At 42.9% G+C, this 26,984-nt stretch overlaps 1 protein-coding gene across 4 annotated transcripts; it reads right to left on the bottom strand.

Moving 5' to 3' along the window:
- Positions 1-2,419: 2,419 nt before the first annotated feature.
- rnaset2 (ribonuclease T2) lies at positions 2,420-26,984 on the bottom strand. 4 transcript variants are annotated; one of them, XM_072581389.1, is made up of 10 exons: positions 26,808-26,984; positions 23,761-23,877; positions 20,775-20,835; positions 16,866-16,927; positions 14,505-14,562; positions 12,960-13,024; positions 8,135-8,248; positions 6,076-6,121; positions 5,913-5,978; positions 2,420-5,444 (listed from the first exon to the last, which is right to left on the bottom strand). In XM_072581389.1, the coding sequence occupies exons 2-10, from the start codon at positions 23,859-23,861 to the stop codon at positions 5,247-5,249; spliced, it is 771 nt and encodes a 256-aa protein (XP_072437490.1). In that variant the 5' UTR covers positions 23,862-23,877; positions 26,808-26,984; the 3' UTR covers positions 2,420-5,246. The 4 variants fall into 4 exon arrangements, with proteins under 4 accessions (XP_072437490.1, XP_072437493.1, XP_072437491.1 ...); XM_072581392.1 differs by having other exon boundaries at positions 2,420-5,440; XM_072581390.1 differs by having other exon boundaries at positions 26,790-26,901.

The raw sequence follows: 26,984 nt of genomic DNA, 5'->3' as shown, positions 1-26,984 counted from the left end.
CCTACAAATAGAACAGAATCTCCAACGTCTGCTCTGTCTGCAAAATTGGTCACCATCTTTGTCCCTGTATACTTCAATTCCATTAGACCTTTAAGAACTTTATCTACATCTTTCTTGACGATCTTCAATATTTTGGCCTCAACAGTTTTGTGTGAAGAAATTCTGCATTGTTGTCCTGAAAGGCCTGTGAGCCTGGGTCATTGAGAATATCCATCTTGCACCGATCTTGTTTAAGTCTATAGAATTTTATAGGTTTCTATGTGAATCAATCACCCCTTGTTCTTCTCAACTCTTGTGAATATCATCCTAACTGATCCCTGTACAAAAGTCCTGCTATCCTAGAAATCAGTCTGGTGAACCTTCTTTGCGTTCCCTCAACAGCGAGAACGTCCTTCCTCAAATAAGGAGACTACAAAATTACATGAAAGGCTCCAGGTGTGACCTTACCAATGCCCCTGTGCAGTTGCAGTTAGATATCCCTGCTCCTGTACACAAATCATCTCCGCAATCACAAACCTAACATTTGCTGTCTTGACCACCTAGGTTTATGACAACCCAGAGGTCCTGTTGCACCTCCCTCCTTCCCAAATTCTCACCACAATAATCTACTTGATTATCCACTTTAACAGAAAAACCTCTCAGTTAACCCCATTAGTGGCACAAAGGCACTTCATATTGTATAAAGAGACTCATGAACCCCCCCCCCCCCCCCCCATGGATTTAACAGTAAATGTGTCATTTCTGCCAACTGCCCTTAGGATAACCTACAAGTCAAATGGAACAGATTTTTTTTTTAAAAGTTAAAAATATAAAGTTCAGTCTAATCAGAGCTGAACCTCATGTGATGCTGTAGGTTGGTACCCGTCTGATACAATGTAATATACAGAAAGAACAAAGAAAATCTCTAAAATGAAGTCAATGTCCATGGCACCATTACTGCAGTGAGACGAAAAACATCCCCATCAAAAACCAGTTATCGAGTCATAGTCATCGAGTTACACAGTACAGAATCAAACCCTTCAGTCCAACTCGTCCATGCCAAACTGAACCCTCTAAACTCTTCCTTTTAAATGCGGTCATCATCCCCACTGCCACCATTTCTGGTAGCTCATTCCATACCTTCACCATCCTGTGTGAGAAAAAGTTGTCCCTCAGGTACCTTTTACATGTTTCTCCTTTCACCTTAAACCTACTCCCTCTACTTTTGGACTCCTTTCCCCTCCCCTGACCCTGGGGAAAAGAAATCTTGGCTATTCACCTTATCCACGCCCCTCATGATTTTATAGACCTCTATAAAATGATCCCTCGACCTCTGATACTGCAAAAACAAAAGCCATCAATTTTAAAATGAAAATTGGAAAAATTAAATACTGAAAATTTAGTACACCACCAAATGCTGGAAAATCTACTGGCTGATCAGCATTTGTAAAATCTCTGAAAGGTTTAGTTTGGGTTTTTAAATCCTGTATCAGCATCAGTAACGTGGATTTAGAGCAATTCTGCTTTATGGATTTGACAATCTTAGCTGCACATCCTGCACATTAGGCTGACTCAATACTTAAACCTGTATGATGTTGGAGATTTTTTACTCAATCTGCTTGAAAATGATTTGAATGAAGGAGTGGTGCTTCAAAAGATAATGCTTCCAATTAAACCTGTTGGACTATAACCTGGTGTTGTGTGATTTTTAAACTGTGCTTGAACATGTTATGAGATATAGCAGGGCAAGTGGGAACTGAACCAGGACCTTTTGATCCAAAAGTAGGTATTCTAGCACTGCTCACAAAATCCCTCCCCAAGTTTTTAATGCTGGACCCAAGGAAATTCCAAAGAGCCCTGATACTTCAAGTAGGATCTCCAGACAAATACTTCTAACATAATGTGTTGGTCCCTGGGAAATGGAAACACCAACCTACTATGTACTCAAAAAAAAATACACTGACAAAGTCAATGTGCCCTCAACTTGTATCTTGAACATGTCCTATTTAATAAAATTTGCAACTGCTTATATTGCTGAATGAAATGATGTATAATCAGCTCAGCCAATAACACCAAAGGAGTTCCAACAATATTACAAATCTGGAGGAAGACTTGTTGACATATAATCTTGAACAGTACCTACTGAACTTAGTAATCAAGAAATTCAAACCAAGAAACAGCTAATAACACAAAATGGAGAAAGCGAGGACTGCAGATGCTGGAGATCAGAGCTTAAAAATGTGTTGCTGGCGAAGGGCTTATGACCGAAACGTCGATTCTCCTGTTCCTTTGAATAACAAAATGGACAGGTTAATAAAAAAATATTAACTTCTATTCCTAGTCTGCAATAAGGAAAACATACAAAAGGCCTACTTGTTAACTGACCAGCCACTTGAAATAACCTAAAAATGATCAAGAGATTAAATCCAGACTTCCTGGGTGATTTTAATATACAAGTTAATTTTATTTTCTTTAAAAGACAAGTTACGATAAACCATCTGTAAATATTGAACAATTCATATCCATGCTGTAATACATTATTCATATTGCACAGTACAAAAACACAGGCAGGAGAAAGTGACCTTGATAATGAAGGTTTATTTAGAACATGAACAGTACTCCATTGTTAGGTTTGCTCTCAATCTCTGACTCTTAACACCCATGATCCCACCCATGATCCACCCTCCTCTCCTACCAATGGCATTCCTCTTGCTCTAAGCACCCTCCCCACCGGTTCCATTTGCTCCTCCCCTCTCTCATTGCTGTTGGCAATTTTTTCAGACCCATCAGCTCAAAGTAAGTCATTATGGACTTGAAATGTTGTTATTTTTTACTACTTTCCCTACAGATGTTGCCAGACTGCTGACTTTCTCCACCACTTTCTGATTGTGTTTAAACACATGGACGCTTGGAGACCCAAAATAACTTGCATGGTGGATTGTACAAGACACACTCCCGCGCTGCAATTTTTAGTATGTCAGACCTTTCCCACTTTAGTACTGCAGACACAGTCTGGTCCAAAGCTGTGGTATCGAACGTTTGTCCCTGACGCTTCTGCCTCGACATTCACTGGAGGCAAGTTTCCCCACACTGCGGCATCAGGAGCTCTTTAGCCAAGATCGATGAATGGCTCACTCCTATGCCTAGGTTTGTCTAAAAACCAGAGGAAGAGTTCTGCATAGTCCAGCGAGTTCTGTCATTATTGGATACAGCTAAAGAACTTCATCCCGATTTTTACAAAAAAAAAGCATTAACATTTTGTAAGAGGCCACCAGAGAAAAACAAGGTAAAAACAATGACTGCAGATGCTGAAAACCAAATTCTGGATTAGTGGTGCTGGAAGAGCACAGCAGTTCAGGCAGTTCAGCCCTTCATCAGGGCTTTTGCCCGAAATGTCGATTTCGCTGCTCGTTGGATGCTGCCTGAACTGCTGTGCTCTTCCAGCACCACAAATCCACCAGAGACAAACAGCAGGTGAGTGCCTCTTGGATATCTCTCATACAGTTTTTAAAAAAATATATTGTTCACAGGGTACATGTATTGCTCATCCCTCCATTATACTTGATTGAATTTCTGCTCCATCACCCCCTCTGTTTCTCTTTTATTAAAATGATCTCGTAGGACTAAACATTTTGATGCAAATCCTTACAATCGATGTTTCAGGGAGGCTTTGGGATGTACTTGGGAAAGGCAAATTCTTGACTACAGAATTGTAAAATCATCCAGCTCAGTTAGAATTGCATTGTTATAATTTAAATGAATTCAATGATTTATTGGAATACATATTAATATTTTCATGAAATATTACATAAAACACAAAAGACCTCAAATTTAAGAAAGTGTCTCGGAAATGCAAGTGATTTTAGCTGAGTCATTGTCTCGAAACAGCTTAGTTTAATTATTCATTAAAAGTATGTTGAAACCCATCTCCAATATGTTTAAGGGTGGAATTATCGCAACGGGTGATTGATGATTCCAGCGAGAGAGACTGAGACAGATCTACAAAGTACTTTTCTTTATCAAATAAAGCGCAGGGAGACGGGACAAAAGGCTTGTATTGGAATGGGAGATTTTAAATTTACCAAAGCAGCCACACACACAGTTCTCTTTATAGGAAGCAGCATCGGGGTGGATTGAATGTGGGATCCAGTGCGGGCTTGTGCCCATTAACCACTAGTTGTGAGGAACCTCCAGGTGTACAAGCCAGCACTGCCTCAGAGGTAGGGTATGGAGGGGACATCACAGTGATGTGTGTGTGCCCATAAGCAGGGAATGTGGAGTGGAAGCCTGGTACAAGCTCAGACTCTCCACCTGAGTCTAAGGCGGGCACCATGTTCTTTGGGCTGCTTTAGTAGCCAAGAAAGACACCTTCAGCTTACAACGGGTGAGAGATGAGGGGCAGCACGGTGGCTCAGTGGTTAGCACTGCTGCCTCACAGCACCAGGGTCCCAGCTTCGATTCCAGCCTCGGGCGACTGTCTGTGTGGAGTTTGCACATTCTCCCTGTGTCTGCGTGGGTTTCCTCCGGGTGCTCTGTTTTCCTCCCACAGTCCAAAGCTATGCAGGTCAGGTGAACTGGCCATGCTAAATTGTCCATAGTTGTTTGGAGCATTAGTCGGTGGGGGTGTGGGGGGGTTAACTCTTCAGAGGAAGGTGTGGTCTTGATGGGCCAAAGGGCCTGTTTCTACACTGTAGGGAATCTAATCTAAAACTCGGCAAGAAAAAGTGACTAAAGCTTTAAGGTCTAAGCATTCCTTGACCTCTACATGATAAATCAATGACTTTGGTTTCCTGCCCAAAAGGATCAGCACCACAATTAGGTATTGCTAGTTCAACACCAAATGTCATAAAATAAACTGGTGACTACTGAATACATAGTTTAAATCAACTGGAATGATAAGGCCAGCTTATAGCTTAACTTGGCAGTAATGCAGATATGAGCTTTGAAATCCAGTTTTAAAATCATTTGTTTTAAATAATTCCACACCAAATGAAAAATGGTGCTGGTACAAGTGAAAATGATTTTGGAAATGGCTAAAATAAAAGTCATAAAAAAAATAGAAATTCATATTGGTGACATTAATTTGCCTTTTGGAAAAAAACTGACTGACCCATCATGCAATGCTAGCATGGTTTCTTGATATTAAAATTTGACACTGTACTCAAACTGACAGCTGCATTGTATCTGATACCAAAGAAGTCAATGTGCTGTACTGTCCAGTCCAGTGAACCTGCAGAACAGAAACCACTAGCAGTAAACTCTCACACTCAATACAGATGCTCAATTGGAGGGTAAGAGATTTGCTCTTGTGGGTCACACACTGATAAACCTAAATAGTTAGCATACTGTCTGTCATTCTCAGTAGTGTGGGTGCTGAATACATCATGTGTGCAGTTCAGCAGGTCGAAGTCTTTGCTGAAACACAGTTCAATCTGACCCAGGATTTGAGCTGATCTTCCCTCTGGCTGGGGGGGGGGGGGGGGAAAGTGGAGGAAAGAACAAAAAAAAAGATACAATTGAGTTTGAAATGAAAACAACAAAATATATCTGAATGCTATTACAATCAAGCAAAAGCCTTTACAACTGGATGGGCAAGCAATTGCAGAGTTAAATCTCTGACTTGTAAATCACTCTTTAACCCTAATTCCCAGATTTGAGGAGATTAAAACTTGACGCAGACACTAAATAATTCCTTGCAATCCTAACAGTGTAACAATCCACCATTCAACACATACAACACGTAATCACTCAACACAGTCAGTTCTTAGATTGCATCAATCTACAGTGAGGCTGGCTAGACAAGAAATATAAAATACGAAAGAAAAACGGAGAAATGAAATTGAAATAAGATCAAGATCTCAGTGTAACTTAGTTTACCTGAAACCAGGTTTTGATCTGAACTATTCACGCCAATAATAAAAAGTGTAAATTACCTTAAGGCACTGGATTTTCGGCATAACCCCATAGACTGACACGAGCGCATTTTCAATGACCTTCAACTAAATGTGAGAATATTATAGTTAGAGGTACAGCCAACTGTGTAACTAAGCAGAAAAGCAAGGGAGTGAAAAAGGACAAACACCAATAAGTCCTTACCATATAATAGTTGGACGAAGGGAGAATATTAAACTTCTTAAGAACACTGAATAAAACGAATGGTCAAAGGTTAGTAAATAAATCTTTGCATTAAAATAAATAGCCACAAAGTTCTGCTGCATATACCGGGATGGCAATGGATATCAGGCTTATTCTCACCACTGTGGAAGGACTGAGCAAATGGAGTTCTTTTTTAAGTTACAGTTTCACATGCACAAAGGCGGGTGGAGGGGGGGGAAAGAGATAAAGGTGACTGGGGAGTGAGTGGATGGGAGATATTGGAGTTCTTGTGGCAACGAGCATGCATTCAAGTACTTAAATATGAACAGAGCCGCCTTTACAAGGAGGCAAACAAATGCAGTTGAGGAAATTATATTGAGAGCCTGGGGAATGGGAAGTTTGGTGAAGAGGGTGTGAAAAGGAGGTGAGAGTTCATTCTCTTTTGCTTTCCAACCCTGCCTGTCCTGTACCATTTGGTCTTGCTCTACAACAAGGAAAGGAGCTAGGTGATCAGTGAGTATCTTGCAAATGGTTAAGATCTATTCGATTCTGAAGTTCCAACACAGTACACAAATTGGTGGCGCAGTTAAAAAATAATTAAAGATTAATATGTATTACAGAACAGGTACACAGTCTTCATTAACTGCAAGGGATCGTGGCATGGACTTGCTATGCATTTAGAAAAAAAATGCAGTACTAATCCTCTGTGCAGCAGAGGGCTGCAATCGGTTTACTGAGGCAGACTGGACGAGACAATGGGAAAAATGGAATGGGATCAGGGGCTAACCTCGTGGCATGTGGATCAACAGATAATGGGGACTGTGCATCAAGGCTACAGCTCACGAGAGCTCTTAAGATACTCTTGTGTACAATTGACTGGCCCCTAATGGCAACCCCAGTGTGGGACAAAGAATACAAGAATATAAAAAATAAAGTATACAAAATATTGAATGCTTCTACTGTAGGCATGGCAATAATCTTGGGTGGGATTTTAATATACAAACCAACAAATGAGAAAAAACACACCTAGGCAGTAATCAGTAGCTGAAGGGGCTCATAGAAAGTCTTTGAGATAGTTTCTTAGAGTAGCATGCTCTGGAACCAACCGTATTGCATGCTATGACACTGTATATTGTCTGATGAAACAGGATTAATTAATGACTACAGAGTAAAGACATCCCACGGTAGCAGTGAACTCAATGCCATTGAAATTCACATTGGTTGAAAAAGGGGGAAAATGGGTCTGAGACGAATGTTAACTAAGGGCAACTATGTCAGTATGAAAGCTGAACTTACTGTAATGAACCAGGTTAATGGATAGACTAATGCAGATGTAGAGAGAGATATTTAAGGAGATCTCGCAGATTGTGTGCATATACCTGCCATTACAAAATATTCTCAGAGAAGGACCCACAATCCATGGTTAACTGCAGTAGTTAGGGAAAGCATCAAACTGAAGTAAAAAGTATACAACTGTGCAGTGGTGAGTGGCAGGTCAGATGATTGGTAAGAATATAAGGAATGACCAAAACGTTAACCAACAGAAAGAACTGTCTATATATGAAAAACGTAAGACAGTCAGCTAGCCAGCAAGAGTTTCTATGGGTATTTGAAAAGAACAAAAAAAAAGTGTGTTGATCCTCTAGAGAGTAAAAATGGAGAGTTAATGGCGGATGAAGTGAACAAATATGTTGCTTTGGTACCCCCTGCCTCAGGAAGTGGTGGAACCAGGATTATTAAATCATTCCAAGGCAGAGATGGATAGATTGTCGTTCGGCAAAAAGAATCAAAAGGTTATCAAGTGTACATGTTAACGTGGAATTGGATACACAAAAGAATGGCACGGCAGGCCCGAGGGGCCAAAATGGACTCCTAACGCTCCCATTTTGTACATTGAAACCTCTTGGGGATTTTTCCCTTGGCTTTGGAAAGGTCGAAAGATTGGTTAAAAAAAAAATCCCAGAAAATTCCACTTGGGTCTGCGTTAAAAGCATTTGCAAAGGTTTGGCTACGAGCCTGAAATCGATTTAAAGTGGGAATGAAGAGCAGTCGGGGTTACCTGTTCAGGTCGGTTTTATGAAACAGGTCCAGGGTTTTGCTGAAGTACTTCTCCTGGGTGTTCAAGGATTGCAATGTAGCTGCGCAGGTTCCATGTTTCTCCCACTCGTGTTTCCTGTGCAGAGAGGTGGATGTGGTTAAAGGGAGCAGCCTAGCTCCATCTTTCCAGCCCAGGTTACACTCCACGTTGCTGACAGTTTTTCCTACTCTTCCAACATTGCTTAACCAGCTTGGAGGAGAAAAACGAGGACTGCAGATGCTGGAGACCAGTGTCGCAAAGTGTGATGCTGGAAAAGCACGGCCAGCCAGGCAGCATCCGAGAAGCAGGGGATTCGATGTTTCCTAATGATGGGCTCATGCCTGAAATGTCGATTCTCCCACTCTTTGGATGCTGCCTGACCTGCTGTACTTTTCCAGTGCCACACTCTGACACATTCAGCCGGTGCCAAGATCTGACTCTACAGCTACCTCTCTTCTTTCAAGGCCTTCCCTAAATCTGAACCCCTTTTGACCCGAATTCTGGGTCCCTTTCCTAAAATCTCCTCCTCCATCTTGGTACCCATGTCTGAGTAAAGTTCTAAGGAGCGCCATTTTTGAGTTAAAGATGCTGTGTAAATGCAAGCAGTCCGTCACCAAGCCCAGAGGACCTCCTCCATATGAGAGCCTGAACAGTAATGGCTACATCAAGGAGCAGCACGGTGGCTCAGTGGTTAGCACGGCTGCCTCACAGCAGCAGGGACCCAGGTTCGATTCCAGCCTTGGCCCATTGTGCAAACTCAACACATTCTCCCTGTGTCTGCATGAGTTTCCTCCCACAATCCAGAGATGTGTAGGTTAGGCGAATTGGCCATGCTAAATTGCCCCATAGTGTTCAGGGATGTGCAGGTTAGGTGCACGAGTCAGGCCTAAATTTAGGGACATGGGTCTGGGTGGGTTACTCTTCGGAGGGTCGGTGTGAACGCGTTGGGCCGAGTGGCCATTTTCCACATTGTAGGAATTACAATTCTAAAAATTCATTGTGTGAAAACTCAATTCTCTCTCAGTTGGACAGCCATGGCTGTTGTAATAGTAATGGAGACAGAAACTCGAGCCAATAACACCTGAGTCCACAGCAGTGTAATGCCCCCTTTCTCTTTACTAGCCTGGTGGGATACAGCCAAACAAACTGCATGCTATATCAGACTGTCAGGTAATAAGATGAATTAATGATTACAGTATAAATGTACTCTGGGTAGCAGTGAACTCAATGTCACTGACTTTTACATTCAGTTCAAAAGGGAGAAAAAAGGGTCTGAGATGAGTGCTTTATACTTAAATAAGGACAATTATGTCTGTATAAAATCTGAACTTACTGTAATGAACCAGCATACTAGATGAATGGATAGACCACTATAGATGTAGAAGGAGATACTTAAGAGGATCTCTCGGTTAGATGCCTGCTATTACAAAATATTCTCAAAGGAGGACCCACAATCCATGGGTTAACTGAAGTTAGGAAAAGCATCAAATCTCCGTCGTCATTCAGCATGAGGGAACAACTTCAGGACACTTCCAGATCCATAGGGATCAGGAGTACCTGAAGGGCAACGCCCAAGTTGGGGAAAGAACAACCCATTTTCATTGTCTTTGGGCATGTTTCTATTTCCTCTGCTTTGTCAGAGCTGGTCAAATCATGCAGACACATCCAGGAAGACCCTTAATTCTTCAGCATGCTTCCCTGACTCTGGGCCACCCACCAATATGAAGCCACAGCCCGGACGAACATAGTGACAAAGGATATTAGCACTGTAATCAGAGGGAGCTACAGGAGTTTACGATAAATGAAGGTTCTGTCTTTTTTGTGGCAGTGAGGAAAAGGGAAGACTGAACAGAAGAGCTAACGATTCGGAAAGGTAAGCAGTCCTGTGACTTTAAGACAGTGGATTTTTCTTTGGGGTGGGAGGAGTGCACAAATTTCATATGATTGCAAATGGGATCAGAGATTAGAATGTGGGATTCTCTCCCCCAGACACTTTGTTTCTCAGGAGATGTGGGCACATCGCTGGCGAGACCAGCACCTATAGAGTCAGAGTCAGAGATGTACACCATGGAAACAGACCCTTCGATCCAACCCGTCCATGCCAACCAGATATCCCAAACCAATCTAGTCCCACCTGCCAGCATCCGGCCCATATCCCTCCAAACTCTTCCTATTCATATACCCATCCAAATGCCTCTTAAAATGTTGCAATTGTACCAGCCTCCACCACATCCTTTGGCAGCTCATTCCATACACATACCACCCTCTCCGTGAAAAAGTTGCCCATTACGTCTCTTTTATATCTTTCCCCTCTCACCTTAAACCTATGCCCTCTAGTTCTGGACTCCCCGATCCCAGGGAAAAGACTTTGTCTATTTACCCTATCTATGCCCCTCATAATTTTGTAAACTTCTATAGGGTCATCCCTCAGCCTCCGACGCTCCAGGGAAAACGGCCCCAGCCTGTTCAGCCTCTCCCTGTAGTTCAGATCCTCCAACCCTGGCAACATCCTTGTCAATCTTTTCTGAACCCTTTCAAGTTTCACAACATCTTTCCGATAAGAAAGTGACCAGAACTGCACGCAATATTCCAACAGTGGCCTAACCAATGTCCTGCACAGCCGCAACAAGACCTCCCAACTCCTGTACTCAATACTCTGACCAATAAAGGAAACGATACCAAACGCCTTCTTCACTATCCTATCTACCTGTGACTCCACTTTCAAGGAGCTATGAACCTGCACTCCAAGGTCTCTTTGTTCAGCAACACTCCCTAGGACCTTACCATTAAGTGTAGAAGTCCTGCTAAGATTTGCTTTCCCAAAATGCAGCACCTCGCATTTATCTGAATTAAACTCCATCTGCCACTTCTCAGCCCATTGGCCCATCTGGTCCAGATCCTGTGGTAATCGGAGGTAACCCTCTTCACAGTCCACTACACCTCCAATTTTGGGGTCATCTGCAAACTTACTAACTGTACCCCTCCAATCTGTCTCCAATTACCCTTGCTCAGCCATTTCACAGGGCAGGCTCACATGTAGACCAGACCAGCTGAGGGTGGCAGATTTCAGGACATGATGAATGATGATGTATTTAAAATGACAAATCAATGATAGCTTCATGACCACCATCCCAGAAGAGAGCTATCCATTCCAGTTTCTTCTTTTTTAAATTAGAAATGAATAAAAAATTTAAATTCCACCATCTTCCAGGGTAGGATTTAGACCCATGTCAATAGAACATTAGCTGATCCAGTAGATATTACCACTAGACCATCATTTCCTCATGCTATTGCAGCTGGGAACCCTTTTGGAAAAAAAAGGGAATTAGTTTGGCATTCAAAGACGAAGTAAAATGTGTCACAAGCCCTGTAGAAATCCGTAACTTTTTAAACAAAATTTAAACTTGCAGGAACTGGGTGAAAGGATCACATGAACCAGGATTTCAACTTTTAAACTTCTGCCATAACAAAACGTCTGTTCTGATCACCCTGTTACAGGAAGGATATTATTAAACTGGAGGGGGGTTCAGAAAAGATTTACCAGAATGTTGTCAGAAATGGAGGATTTGAGCAAAAGGGAGGGGCTGGGACCTTTTGTTTTTCACTGGAGCATAGGAGGTTGAGGGGTGACCTGATAGACATTTATAAAATCATGAGGGGCATGGATAAGGTGAATGGCGGGTGTCTTTTCCCTAGAGTGGGTGATTTCAAGACTAAGGGACATATTTTTATGGTAAGAGGAGAAAGATTTAAGAAAGAGGAGGGGCTTTGTTTTTTTTTAAATTACATAGAGTGGTTGGTGTAAGGAATGAACTTCCAGAGGAAGTGGTAGATGTTGGTCGAGTTACCTAAATGTCTTTTAAATGTTGTAAGTATATGAACAAGACATTTTTGGAGAGATATGGACCAAATACAGGCGGGGATGGGACTAGTTTAGTTTGGGATCATGGTCTATGTGCACTGGTTGGACCACGGGGTCTGTTTCCATTCTCTGTGGCTAAAAGCAGCATTGACTAAACACTATTTCAACAGGCAACTGCTGCTACAGGGACTATCTCCCAGACAACATGACTCAAAATCTCCCTCCTTGATTAAAGCTCACTCATTTCCTCAGGTTGGCGCTGGATTCTCCAGAGTTATTCTCAGTTCCTTTCCCTTTTCATGCCGGGTAGCTAGCTCATCTCCAAATTAGGATGGTGGGATGTGTTACAAACTCCAAGCTGTAAGGAAAGTTAGACACATCTCTTGGCTTCATCACAATCATGGCCTCTTCCATTCGAGCAGTGGAGGACATTTTAGTTTCTGGCTGTCCACAGATGTTGAAGACCTGGCTGCTTGTCCACCCACAGACTGATGGTGGGGGTAGCAGTGGTGGTCCAAATATAAAACTGAGATTACACTGACTGGGCCCTCGATTTGTAGCTTGAATCTGAGAAACTCTGCAGTGGCACTTATCTGGGACTTTGCGATGCAAGCACCACGGGGAGTCTTGGAACCACAGATGCTCCGAGCCCTTGAATTCCTTTTACATTTGGGATGTGTAAAAAAAAACCCAGTTTGTTGAGGGGCAGGTTAGAATCAAACTGAACAGAGGTTGTTACTCAGTTGCTAATGGGGATGCTGGCACCTCTGATAGTGCAGCACTCGCTCGATACTGCACGGCAGTGTCACTGGATTGTGTGCTCATGAACAGAATGCAAGACAACTGAGAGAAGTCAGTGTTAAATGTCCACTTGCGACTACTTTTCTATTGGCAGTGAATAACAGAAAGTGCCTTGAATAATGGAAGGTTTACAAAGAGACATACCAGAACTGAGTACTGTTGGGATGAAGCACATCAGGCCACCAGAGTTTTAATTCAGGTAAAATGTCCTGCAGAGAAAGAGAACCATTAGAAGTTGTGTCCATGGCCATCACTCTTCAGGCTCAAAGTGAAGTGAGAACTGGAGTGCATCCGACTCAGACATGGAATAAATATTCATGGACTTTAATCATAAATATGCCTTCCATCACAGTCAAAGTAAATCAGTACTGCCGCTGTCTGGGTTCAAGGCACTGTAAATAGCAGTGCACAGAGCAAAGTTTGGACTCTGCTCCCTGGAGACCCAGTCCAACTAATTGTAGCAAGACTGCTACCAGCAGGTGGCGACAATGAGGGTCAGCAGCTGGGGCAGTCAAATGGCCATTCGCTGGTCAAACATGTCTTTGGGGGAAGGAGGGCTTATGGGAAAGGGCAACAGATAGATCAAAGTACTTCTTAGCACAATGTAACTCACAGGCTTTGCTCCATGTACATACTGTAAACAGTTCCTAGTTAAACCTTTATTTCTCTTTGATTTGTAGTGACCTGATGTCAACGGAATATAGAATTCCTGCTCATGATCTTTGAGCCATCTGTGTTTTCAAATCTCCCATTACATGTACATACAATGTAGCTGCTCATCCATCCTTTCCAGAGAAACCAACTTTACTGAGTGCTCTCAAAAATTCTAGAGAAACTCGCTTCCTGCCAAGAGTGAGGCAGTCACAAAGTTGGTTTTATTTCAGGGAATACAAGCCACCCTTCGCTCTTACAATGGTCAGTCCTGAACAATGATACACTCTGAAACCATGGTTGAGCATCATTGAGGTGCAATTTCGCTTACAGATGATCATTAGAAAGAGAGATAGGTTTTGTAGTTCCTTCACCAGTCAGCAAAAAGCAAATAGGTCTTGAAAGAAAACCGAATAATATTACCTCAACCATGCCCTCTGTGTTACTAAGTCTCCCTTCCAGTTCAGATTCAGGTTACCATTAACCGTATAACTACAATATCAGTGAAAGCAAAGTCACTTCTCACCAACACTGGAGTGTCATACAAAATTAAAGTAAACAATGTTCTTTAAATGTTAAAACTTCAATCTCACTCTCCCATTTCTAACACAGTAAATGCTAGTGATCACAGTAGTCCCCCCCGTACCAGTTGGGGGTTACATTCCAGGACCTACTGCAGAAGCCTGGAACCACGGATAGAAGCAAACCCATTCATTTACATAGGAAACATACCTTCCCTGCAACCCCCAGTCCCTGGTGCTCCAGACATGGTAAACCGAGGGTATGTGAAACTGCAGAAAACGATTCCGCAAATGCGGGGGGGGGGGCTTAGTACTGATTGCCCACGGATATCAGAACTCCAAGTATTGAGAAAGTGATATAGGTTACACTAAATGCACTTCATTTAAAAGGATAAACCCCAATTTGTTATTTCATTTTGTGCATCACGTTGCTTCAAAATAAACAGCAATGTGCCCGAGTAAACATTTAGAGGGCTCCACTGTACAAATACCAGTGTAAATGAAGGTAAGTACTCACCTTTACATTTTGGATTTCAAAATGCCAGGTCTTGTTGCATAATTCATCTCCTTTGGGCCTATATTTTTAAAAAAAATGGAGTTGAGGGTTATCAGATCGCTGTAATCTCATTCAATGGGCTGAATGGCCTACTTCAGCTCCCATATCTTATGGTTTGACTAGTCCCATGCAATCAGGTCCTGTTTTATGTTGAGCAAGCTTGTTTGTAACACTAAGATTGTTCTGAAATAAAAGCTCGAAATAAAGGGAAGTAAAGGCAGTTTAACGATTCACCTTTAAATTCTTTATTTTTATTAAAATCTGGATTTCTGACACTCAGAAGATATGATTGTTTATCCCAAATTAAGGAGGGACAAGGAGAAAAAGAAGGGGATAAAAGGGGCAAAAAAAAAATCAGTGTGTGAGCATTCTGCTGTTGCTTGAGAGTGAGCATTCTGTTGGACTTGAGAGAAATAAAAAGACAAAAAAGAGAGGGGAGGGAGAGGGGGAGGGAGGGAAGAGAAAAAAAAAGTGAAAAGAAAGGAGGGGAAAAAAAGGAGAGAGAGAAAAAAAAGAGACAAATAATATTTTTAAAAGCACATGTGAAAAATCTCCCAAAACACCTGAAACAACAAGTTAATCTCAATTGTTGCCACGTTGTTGGGTCAAGGTGGTACATTTTGCCTGTGCTTCTGTACACAAATCTCATTTTGGAGGCCTGAAATTCCGTCACCTGCTCCCTCCATCTGGAACAACATTGATGTCAATTGAAAAACTGGTGCTCGTTGGAGGAGGTGAATGTGTGAAATTCTCCGATCCAAACTGCTATCTGCGGCAGAAGGAGGAAAAAATATTCCTCGGAGTTCCCTTGCAATCATGTTTATAAAACCAGGAGGAGCATGGATAGAGTGAATAGTCAAGGTCTTTTTCCTGAGCTGGGAGACCCAGCACTAGAGGGCAGAGGTTTAAGGTGAGAGGGAAAAGACATAAAAATGAACCTAAGGGGCAACTTTTTCGCGCAGAGGGTGGTACGTGTCTGGAATGAGCTGCCAGAGGAAGTGGTGGAGGCTGGTACAATCACAGCGTTTAAAAGGCATCTGGATGGGAATATGAATAGGAAGGGTTTAGAGGGATATGGGCCAAATGCGACTAGATTAATTTAGGATATCTAGTTGGCATGGACGAGTTGGATTGAAGGGCCTGTTTCCGTGCTGTACAACCCTGACGATAATCCTGCAAAGCATTTAATATTTTGTTACAACTGAATTCTGTTGCAGTGTTAAAATCTCTCAAAGTGGATGACTGCGCAAGTTGCTGCTTACTTTGGTTAGTGGATTTCTTAAGGATGCAATGGAGTCTGAGGTATCCCGCCCAAGTAATGATGTTCAATGGGAGTTGGCCAAGCAATGACCCCCTGACAACACATTTAAAGGAAGTGAATGTTTTCCAGAAGCTGTTCAGGATGTGGGTTACTTATTATTCTTCCTCAGCTGGTCAAGTGACTTATTGTGCAAATAAAATAACTGATGAGGACACTTCAACAGCATGCGACTGGAATCACATGTCACCTCAGACAATTGTGAACAAGTTGGCTTTTGGATAACAGCCTGCCTTTTCTGCTGGATCTTTTCGCTTGTCTCATGACAGAGGATTAGATTTTACCGAACTTAATTTTCTGAGCTTGCAACCAAACTCCAAGTCCCTGACCTGTGCATGGTCACACCCTGGGATGTGACAAAGAAAAAAAGTGAAGGGTCTTTGCGGTAAAGGAATAAAGACCAAATTCTTTTGTTTATTCCCTTCGTGGGATGCAGACTTGGCTGGCTGCGCCCGTCCCTAATAGCATTGAACTGAGTGGCTTGCTCAGGGGCTGGGCTGAGGGCCTGAAAAGATTGCCTGCAGTTAGTCAAAGGAAGAAGTAGTGAATTTTTCCCACACTGCTGTCTCTCAAATGCCACCAGCAAGAAACAGATTAGTTGGTAATTCATCTCATTTGCTGTTTGTGGGATCTTGCTACGAACCACCAGTGACTGCACGCCAGATTTCATTTGAGACAAAAAAAAATGCAGATGCTGGAATCCAAATTAGACAGGCAGCAGGCCGGGAGAGCACAGCAAGCATCAGGGAGATGGAGAAGTCGACGTTGTGGGTGTAACCCTTCTTCAGGGCTGGGGATGGGCCCAACCCTGAAGAAGGGTCATACCCGAAACGTTGACTTCACCACCTCTCTGATGCTGCCTGGCTTGCTGCGTTCTCCCGGCTTCCTGCCTTTCAATGGCTGTGGAGTGCTTTGTTTGTCGTAATACCCGACACAGCTGGTGAACGAGGAGTTGCGCAATTTACATTACTTGGAATAGGATGTGAATGTAGATATGTGCTCACCAAAGGCCATGAACTGTCCAGTAATCAATATTTTGAGGAACTTTGCAGGCTTCACTCGCCATCTGAGGGGGAAAAAAAAAAAGAGAAAAATAAAAGAGATATGACTTCGCAGAAAAGTTATGGCTATTTCAAAGTTTGCTCCGCTGTAGAGGTTACAAAATGGAAATACAATCACGGTGACCATCAGCATTCCCCACCTCCCGCCCCTCTCCCACCCATCTCCAACTCCCTTCTCAAAAGGAACTGCTGTCAAAACTCAAACCACCTACTCTAATGGTAGGCTGCACCGTTAACTCAAAGGTGCTTTGCTGGAAATCTGGCTCAGTCTGATGTTAATTAACCTCTACATTTGTATTTTAGGCTTTTTTATAAATACCATGTGTCTCCTCTACAGGAGATATTTTAAATATTTTTAATCAATTTGCTTAAACGCCAGCAAGACACTGCTGGCACAGAGCCAACATTAAGCCGTTAGATAAGCTCCTCCTTCTGGCGGAGCAGCATCGTAAGTGGAAACAACGTCTGAATGTAGGAGAAAGGTGAGGACTGCAGATGCTGGAGATCAAGCATAAGGTCTTCATTAGGAATGACATTCCTGGTGAAGAGCTTATGCTCGAAACGTTGACCCTCCTGCTCGTCAGATGCTGCCTGACCGGCTGGGCTTTCCCAGCACCACACTTCAGAATGTGGAAACTTTACTTTGTCCAATGTCAGGGAGTTAAAACCATCTTCAAATAATCAGAGCTACTCGCTGGGTGCAGGTGATCGATCACATCGGAAGGCTAGAACAACTGGAACTAACCCCACAAACTGCTCTCTGCAACTCCCTTGCCAAAGGCATTGCTGCCTCATCCCCTGTCGTTGAAAGTCTCCCAGGTGCCAAACTCAGATCACAATCCCTCTTAACATCCATTTCCCTCCATCACTTCCCAGCCTTTGCTCCTCTCTGTGCATCAGTTACCCACAGACAAATTAGAAACAGGAGGCAGCCAATCTGCCTGTTATGGATGAGACCAGACCCCTTCAAAATATTTTTAAGGTAGCCTAGACCCTAACTTTTCTTATTTTAAAGGTAGATGCGAAGTGCATGTTCCAAATGTGATGTGACTGGTCAAACAACTCGACCCTAAGCAAAACACAATTTATTCAAACAGGTTGGAGGGTTTGAGCTATAGGGAGAGGCTGAACAGACTAAGGCTGTTTTCCCTGGAGTGTTGGAGACTGAGGGGTGACCTTATAGAGGTTTATAAAATCATGAGGGGCATGGATAGGATAAATAAACAAAGTCTTTCTCCTGGGGTGGGGGGGGGGGGAAAGATTCCAGAACTAGAGGGCATAGGTTTAGGATGTTAGGGGAAAGATTTAAAAGGGACCTAAGGGGCAATTTTTTCACACAGAGGGTGCTGCATGTGTGGAATGAGCTGCCAAAGGAAGTGGTGGAAGTGGTACAATTACAGCATTTAAAAAGGCATCAGGATGGGTATATGAACAGGAAGGGTTGAGAGGGACATGGGCCAAGTGCTGGCAAATGGGACTAGATTAGGTTGGGATATCTGGTCGGCATGAACGAGTTGGACCAAAGGGTCTGTTTCCGTGCTGTACGTCTCTATGGCTCTATGGCTCTATAACTGTAGTTAAAATGTGAACAAAAGAAAGAGAAATTGAGAATAACTTAACTGTAGGAAAACCTGACTGAATAATAGACACAGTACCTATTAACTGTTCCAATATAGTAACATCCCATAAATAAATTCCTTAGCAAAAAGGTAAATTCAGACACAGATTCTTACATGCAGTTCTCCAATTCAGGAGGAAACAACATCAAGAGAGATTTCAAACAAGCAGCAGCTAGGATACGCTCACTGAAGCTCCACCTTTTCTGGGACCCCAAACAGCTTCTGACTCCTAAAGCTAAAAAAAATTCGAAAGTCTGGTCTGTGAGAACTGGCCACTCCCCTTCAAGCTGCTTCCATTGTTCCAACATTCTTTAAAAAACACCTGAAGTCCTCCTAAATTGTTTACTTAGGCCGTCTCCAGTAGTCAGTTTGGCACCTCTGCCTTTACAACCTCTCTTCAAACAAAAAAAAACCAAAATAACCTTTGTAAAGTGACAGCATTGTCACAAACCCCTGTAATACCATCCAATCTATCACCTCAAATCTGGAATTCCTCAAAGCCTTATTAAAAGTCAACTGGGATCTCCACAAAGATTGATATGAATCACTTAAAACATATCAAAAGTGACCCAAAAGATAAAACTTTAAAAAAGTGTTTTACTGTCAGGGACCAGAGTCCTTTTATTTTTATTTAAAAAGTGACTTCTGTTGGCAAACTGCTCAGTTCCATTCAGAAATGAGAGTTTCCCTCACTAACATTCTCAGCTGTTCTGTCCCTCGCTCCCCTGTACAGTTGAATCTTTTGGTCCCAAGGGGGTCCGGCAGATGCCTGGCCACCTCAGAAAATTCCTCAAGCCGGTCAAAGTCCGGCGTGGGACTTAATAGCAAGTGGCAGAAACGTGCCCGAGGCCGGGGAGAAACCACAAGCCACCTGCACCTCGATGTCCTGCTCACCTCCAACTGGAGTCGCTGGCTCCCAATTCTCTGTCCCTTAACACCCAAGGGACCGACACTGACTGCAGCAGTTCCCCTTTCAGCCCGATCCAAAACACAGTGATTGGAGCCAGGCCTCTGCTGGCCTGGTTACTGACATCTAACTTGTTTTGAAATATAATCAAAGATTGGAAACCATGGGCTGTAAGTGCTTCGACATGTAATCATATACTACATAGACAATGAAGCAAAGAAATACACATCTAAGACATAGGAGAGAAAGGGGTCTTTCGGCCCATCGATTCCACTGTCATTTAATGAGATCATGGCTGATCTGATAATCCTAGACTCCACTTTCCTGACACTTCCTTCATTGCCCTGCTGATTAAAAACCTGCCGATCATGTTCTTTAATATACTCAAATGACCCAGACTTCTCAGCCCTCTGTAGTAAAGAATTCCACAATTACCCCCACCGAGAATAAATTTCTTCTTATCTCTATTTTAAATGCTCAACCCCTTATTCTAAGATTACACCTTGTTGTCATGCACATTCCCACAACAGGAAACCACTTCCCTGTACCTACCCACTGGATGTTTTAAAATTAATTCATATAATGAGAGTGTCGCTTGCTTGGCCAGCATTCATAGACAAGCTCAAATTATCCCGAGGGCAGTTAAAAGGCAATCATACTGCTGTGGGTCTGGAGTCGCAGACCAAGCGGTGAACCAGATGTTGATTATTGTAATATCACAATGTCCACATGATAAACATTGGGTTACCTTTGGTGTCCAAATCCAATTTCACTACCTGACATAATGGGACTCATTATCTTGGGGGTTCTGGATTACCAGTCCCAGTGACATTACCTTGACACCAAGGGCTCCCCTTAGAATGGGACCCTTCTATTTTTCAATCAGATTTCCACCCATTTATCTAAATTCCACTGAATACAATCTCAACACACTCAACCGTCCCTCACAGGAAAATCCTGCCAGTCCCAGAATCAAGCTACTGAACATTCACTGGAGTGCCTGGGTGCACATTACACAATTTACAGCAAAAACACAGAGACTGACTTGCAGCAACTCATGGAGCTTTGATATGAGGAAGCTGAAATACTGGACGATTCAAATGGTGATTGACCATTTCGCAGAGTCATGTATATCTAAGTTTTGCACTGACTTAAATAGATTCAAGTAACATTACGCAAGAACGAGAAGTGATAGTGGACAGAATAAAATAAAAGCAAATGATAATCAACAAACTTTGCACGTCTTTGAATTTTAGGACACTTTTTTTTAAAACGAAAAGATAAAAAACAGTCAATACCACAACATAGCAACAGGTACAGACTCACCAAACACACAGTCTGAGGCCAATGATGAGACAAACTGAGGCTGTGCCATTGATGATTTTTACTACAAGAGAACAAAAAGCATAGTTAGCGCATACTTTTATCGTTTAAATATACCATAGGTCTCTTATTAGTGATCGGAAACTTCGCCCAATGTCCATAGCTGACGTGAATTGCACACGGAATTGTTCACAGGATACACCATTACTGTGGCAGTGACCTGCAGAGAGAAAATTCCTGATAGAGGGATGGCAGGCAGAACTGCTCAACTGATCTCCTCAGGACAGGGGTAGGGGTGGAGGGGCAAAGCAATCAGTTGGGGTTCCTGGTCCTTACTATCCTGCAGTCTGTGCTGCAAAGGTGAATCTGTGTAAAGGTTAACAGTATGCTGATCCCACCACTGAATGACTGGTTACCACTCACCATCCAGGATCAAGAATGGCCTACTATCAGAGGATTGCTGTCCCTGAAAGAGTCACAGCCCAACACAGAGGCCCAGGCTTCAGGAATTGAGAGGAGGAACAACCGGTGATGAGAATAGAAAGAATGACTTTTTAAATCCCCATGCAATACATGATCTTATTCAAAAACAAAAATAGCTAGAGAAACTCAACACAGCCTGGCAGCATCTGTGGAGAGAAAGCAGTTAACATTTTGGATCCGGGGCCTATTCTTCAGGACTACCTGCAGGTAGGAGGGACTTGGTGTGTCTGAGAGTGTAAGAGCGCATGCGACACACGCACATATACAGAGACGGAGAGAGAGAGAGAGAGAGAGACTGTAAAGAGGTGGAGGAGGAAGAAATGATAGATAGAGCTCAGTGAGAACAGCAGATGGACAGTCAAAGGAGTAGATTATGGTGAGTTTGGGAGGAGAGAGAAGCTGCTAATGGGGCCCAATAGTGGGTGGAAATGGTTTGGCCATGGTGAAAGCAACCCATGGGATTACAAGGCTTGGTGTGTGTGGAGATGCGATTGTGGGTGCCATGGCCGGACCATCATTTATTATCCATCTCCCCTAGTGATCCTTGAGAAAGTGGTAATTAGCTGCCTTCTGGGACCACTGTAATCCATGTCCTGTAGAAAGACCCACAATGCCATTAGGGAAGGAGTTCCAGGCTTTTCACCCAGTGACATTGGAGGAACAAGTGATATATTTCCAAGTCAGGATGGTGACTGGCTTGAAGATGAACTGGCAGGTTCTGTGCTGCCCCTGTCTTTCCAGTTGACAGTGGTAGTGGGTTTGCAAGGTACTGTCTAAGGAGCCTTGGTGACTTCATGCATTGCATCTTGTAGATGGTACACACTACAATTACTGCGTGGCAATACTGTCAGATGGTCACCTTTAGTTCCATTTTTGACAGGAACTCATTCCAGAAATCTGTCTCAAACTGTTAGCCCTCATGTAAGAACTCAGCAGACCAGTTGACAAAGGGTACATGGATCATGGTGATAATGTGTTCCCATTTGCCGTTGTTCCTGTTCTTCGGTCAACCCATCTACCTAACCCATTCTTAAATGCTGATATCCTCTCAGTTTCAGTCACCAACACTGGTTATGAAGTATACAGCCACACAGTCTCTGTCCTAAAATGTCTCTACAGTTCTCTGTTCCGTGTCACTGGCATTTCATTGTATGTTAACATTGGTCTTGTTTAAGTGCTTCATCAAATAACACAGTTAGTGATTTGAAATGCCCATCACCTGACAGTTGATCTGAAACCAGCAAGCCCTTTGATTTGTTGCTGCTGCAAGTGAAGTGTTAGAAAATATGGTCCTTGACTTCAAGTGTTTTGAAGCTCTGCCTGCAGCAGCCGAAGTGAACTCATGTGATTCACTCAGTTTCAGACAATTCACCCAGCAGCGAGGCAGTGCAAAACCACTTTGCGACTTTGAAACCTCAAACAAAATACATAGAACTGCACAGCTCCAGTTCCGAGGTTGCGCTTTCAAAACACGGCTTGCGAAACTACAGATAACAACTTACTAGGAGCAAAGCTAATGGTAGTTGGAGGGTGAAGTTGTAATTGTCCAGCCTGGAACCATTCAACTTATCATGCCGAAGCCAGCTCTTTGAGATAGAAATCCCCTCTGCTCCCCCATAGCCCTGCAAATTCCCTTTCCAATTTTTTTTTGATATATTTCAAAAGAGACTCCTGCCACACAGCAGTCACTGAATTCCGATTTTTAAAAAAAGTTTAGTCATTCACGGGATGAAGGTGTCACTGACCAGATCGGCATTAGGTGCCCATCCCTAATTGCCCAGCGGACAGTTAAAAATCAACCCCATTACTGTGGGTCTGCAGTCACATGTATCCAGACCAGGCAGTTTCCTTCCACGTGAACCAGATAGATAGCCTTTTCCGACAATCAACAATGGATTCACAGTTATCGTTAGACTGTTCCTTCCAGATTTTACTGAGTTCAAATTACACCAACTGCCACAGTGGGATTCAAACCCAGGTCCTCAGAATATTCCCTGCATCTCTGGATTAACAGCTAAGCAATAATACCACTAGGCTATTGCCTCCCTCGACTAATCCTTACAACTATATTATTTTTGCTCATATTTTTAAGTAAAAGGAACCTTCTACTCAAAATGTATAAATGGACTAATCCCAGTTTATACAAACATGTACAAATATGTTTTCTCATCTTCCCTCTTGCCTAACAGGTATTTTTTAAAAGTTATTGTAACTTTCTCAATATACCATAAAAACTCAAAGATCTTACTTTTTTCTCAAAAACAAACAGCCGACCGATTTCCCCTGACACCTTCCAAGTTTTAGGTTTCTAACTCCCCCTCCACCCTCCCTCAGGTTTCACTGTTCACTTTACTATTGCACCAAATAATTCATATTGTCGCACACCGATCAAAACAGACACCCAAACTCCCTCCTAAAGAGGGAAGGTGACGAACACCTGCCATTTCCAATAACATCAAGACTGGAACTTTTCGCAAAACTTCCCCATGCATCGTTTCACACTCACCAGTCAGATGTCTGAAGAAAAACGATGGCAATAATCAGAGGCAGGAAAATCCTGACAAATGTGCAGTTCCTCTTATTTTCTCTGCTGTTGCGATAAGCCATTTCACATCAACTTGTCCTGTGAGCAAACAGAGACAACCGAGAGGTTAGTGCTGTTCAGTGCTTCATTGTTCTCTCTGCTCTGGCAACCAAATGTCAGGAGTTCCAGTTACAAATTCAACAGCAAGGTCTTAAATCACTTTGCAACATTCTCTGCATCCTGTTGTAAGATAGATTCACTGGAAACTTCAGTGCAATGGCCATTACAAAAGGATGTTAACCTCGTGGTTCTGACCTTATACTGCTAACTCAGAGGTTGTGGGTACAATTCACACTGTGGCAAGTTGCGAAACTGAAGTAATTTAAAAAAGAATCATGATGTCGACCCAGAGCAAAGAAAGTAGTTATGACAACTATAAGGTTTTGTGGATCGTTCCTTTCACAAATAGAACACAAGAAGGGCTTACGCCCGAAACGTTGACTCTCCTGCTCCTCAGATGCTGCCTGACCTACTGTGCTTTTCCAGCACCACACTCTCGACAAAACAAACTGTCTACTGAGTCTGAGCACCCAGAACAAACAATTCAAGACTAAGTTTTATGGAAAAGGTTCCTTTTACTTAAAAATACAAGCAAGAAAATTCAAATAAGCATCTGACAGCATCATTGCACTAACCCCAGTTTACACAAGCATCTACTTTACATATATTTATACTTTACTTTAACCTCAAGGAATTAGACAGACACCAGCAAGTGCTAGCTTGACCCAGCTCTAATTGGCACCAAAAAGAAACTGTTGTCGAGACAAAAATAGAAATTGCTGGAGAAACTCAGCAGTTCTCGATTGTAGCTGAGACTTTTTATGGCATATTTAAAAGCCAGGAAAAGACCTGGGTGGTAAATCAACACAACATTGGTGTTCCATAACAATTTCCCCTTGATGCAAAATGTCCAATAATTGGTTGAGTTCTTTGTCTAAACCATGGGGTTAAAACATACCCTTATACTATTCAAATTCCGTTAAACATTCTCATGCCCAGATGCTGTCAGCAATGTTTCCTGTGGGTCTGAAGACTAGATCTGATGACACCTGATGAGCTGTAAGGATTAAAAAATATGTTCCTGCCCCAGCCTCTCATTTGCTATTTTACCTTGACCTTGCAAGAATTACAAAGCACATATATTTTGGTCAATTTGCAAGTTTGTTAGCAGCAATTGTTAACATGCAATATCTGTAATTGCACAATTGCGAAAACCCCATTGGACTGTCAGAAACAAAAGCAGAAATTTCTGGGAAAACCCAGCAGGTCTTGGCAGCATCTGTGAAGAGAAATCAGAGTTAACGTTTTCGGGTCTGGTGACCCTTCCTCGGGACTGCATCTGGACCCGAAACGTTAACTCGGACTTCTCTTCACAAATGCTGCCAGACCTGCTGAGCTTTTCCAGCAATTTTTGTTTTTGAATTAGTGTCCACAGTTCTTTTCATTCCAATTATACTATCAATGTCCTTCAGGGGAAAATGGCCCACTGTCCTTACTTGGTCTGCGATTCTAGTCTGTTGCTAAGTCTTAACAATTTCAGGGAAACTTTATCAGGGCTGGAAATATTGGCGATTTCAGCACGATCAGTCTCTCCAACTGAGAAAGCCTGAACCTTTTCCCGAAGCAATGACAAAGGGAACGAACCTAACTCCAAAGCCCCAGCTCAAACATATGAAAACCTCTACTCTCTGGCCACACAGACATCTCATTGGGGTTTTGGGGTGGTTCAATGTACAGGGATCAGGAGCCAGTACCTGGGGTACTTCCCTACTCTTCCTGCAAATAAGGGCAAAGGAGAAAGTGAGGACTGCAGATCAGAGCTGAAGAGTGTGTTGCTGGAAAAGCACAGCAGGTCAGGCAGCATCCAAGGAGCAGGAGAATCGACGTTTTGGGCATAAGCCCTTCTTCAGCTCCTTGGAGATTCTCCTGCTCCTTGGATGCTGCCTGACCTGCTGCACTTTTCCAGCGACACATTTTTCAGACAAGGGCGAAGACACTGACTGGCCTCATTGTGTGCTGCGATTATTCTGAGATTTGTCAGAACTGTGGGGTAGAATCTTCCACCTCCACGTGAGGGGCCTCAGTTTAACATCTCATCTGCAAGACTGCACTACAGGCATTGCAGACCTTCCTCAGTACTGCCACTGGTTAAACTTTGACTCACAAGCTAGAGAGTGTGAAAATAAAAAAAGGAATCTCCATCACACTGGAGTAACTGCTGAAGAGAGATATTTTAATGGAAAATTGATATAAAATTTAATTGGCTAAAAAATTTGCATTTTACATGAAATACGAATTTAACCGTATTGGTTGGAAATTTGTCAAATTGAGTGCCTGTATTGTCAAATCCTGGAAGGACCCAAAGTTCTTTATAACATTGAAGTACTTCTGGACTGCAGTCCATTAGGTCAGAGGGTGTAGACTGTTGGTTGAAGGAGAGATGACAGAGTCCTGGGCCAGACTAAGATGACTAGCCACTAGATAAACTTGACTGGACCATCGTATTCCCAATTTCCATTAAGCCGGCTCGCCTTCAACTACTTGAAGAAAAAGTGAACTCGGGAAACAATGAGCAAACTTGCCATGGCTACACCCATTTGCACACAGTTGCAAGTTCAAACACATTTGTTGCCTGTGTGGGGCAACCAGAACAGTTCCCAAAATAAAACCAGCTGTTGCAAAATAAAACCAGCCGCGTCAACATTTCTGCTACACACATTAGAAACAGTACAGACACAAAACGTGCCATGAACACACACAGCCCAACAACAGAAAGGCAGATCACAGATTAAGAAACAGGCCACTCTCCTCTGCTGGGGGGGGGGTATAAACAGGCCACTGTGCTCTCAGACCTCCCTCCCCACTCTTAACATCCCTCCCGAATGTGTCCCTCCCTTGCAGTCCCGGCCGGAGCCGTGTTTGTGATGCCGAGAGCTTCCTACACACTGTACCTGGCACAGGTTACTCACCCCCGCTCCCTCTCTCCCAGCAACACAAAGGTACTGACTCCGTCTGCTCGCATCAGCCAGCTTCACTCGATGGTATTTAACACCCAGGGCGGAGCCAATGCCTGATGGGCGGCTTCAAGACTCACTGGGAGGGACCTCGGATTCACACTCATCGCCCCCAGAGACTTTAATCCCGGT

Source organism: Chiloscyllium punctatum, chromosome 11 (assembly GCF_047496795.1).
Source record: "Chiloscyllium punctatum isolate Juve2018m chromosome 11, sChiPun1.3, whole genome shotgun sequence".
In the NCBI taxonomy this organism is placed as follows: domain Eukaryota; kingdom Metazoa; phylum Chordata; class Chondrichthyes; order Orectolobiformes; family Hemiscylliidae; genus Chiloscyllium; species Chiloscyllium punctatum.
The sequence above is the reverse complement of the archived record's forward strand: the minus strand, read 5'-3'. Positions and strand labels throughout refer to the sequence as shown.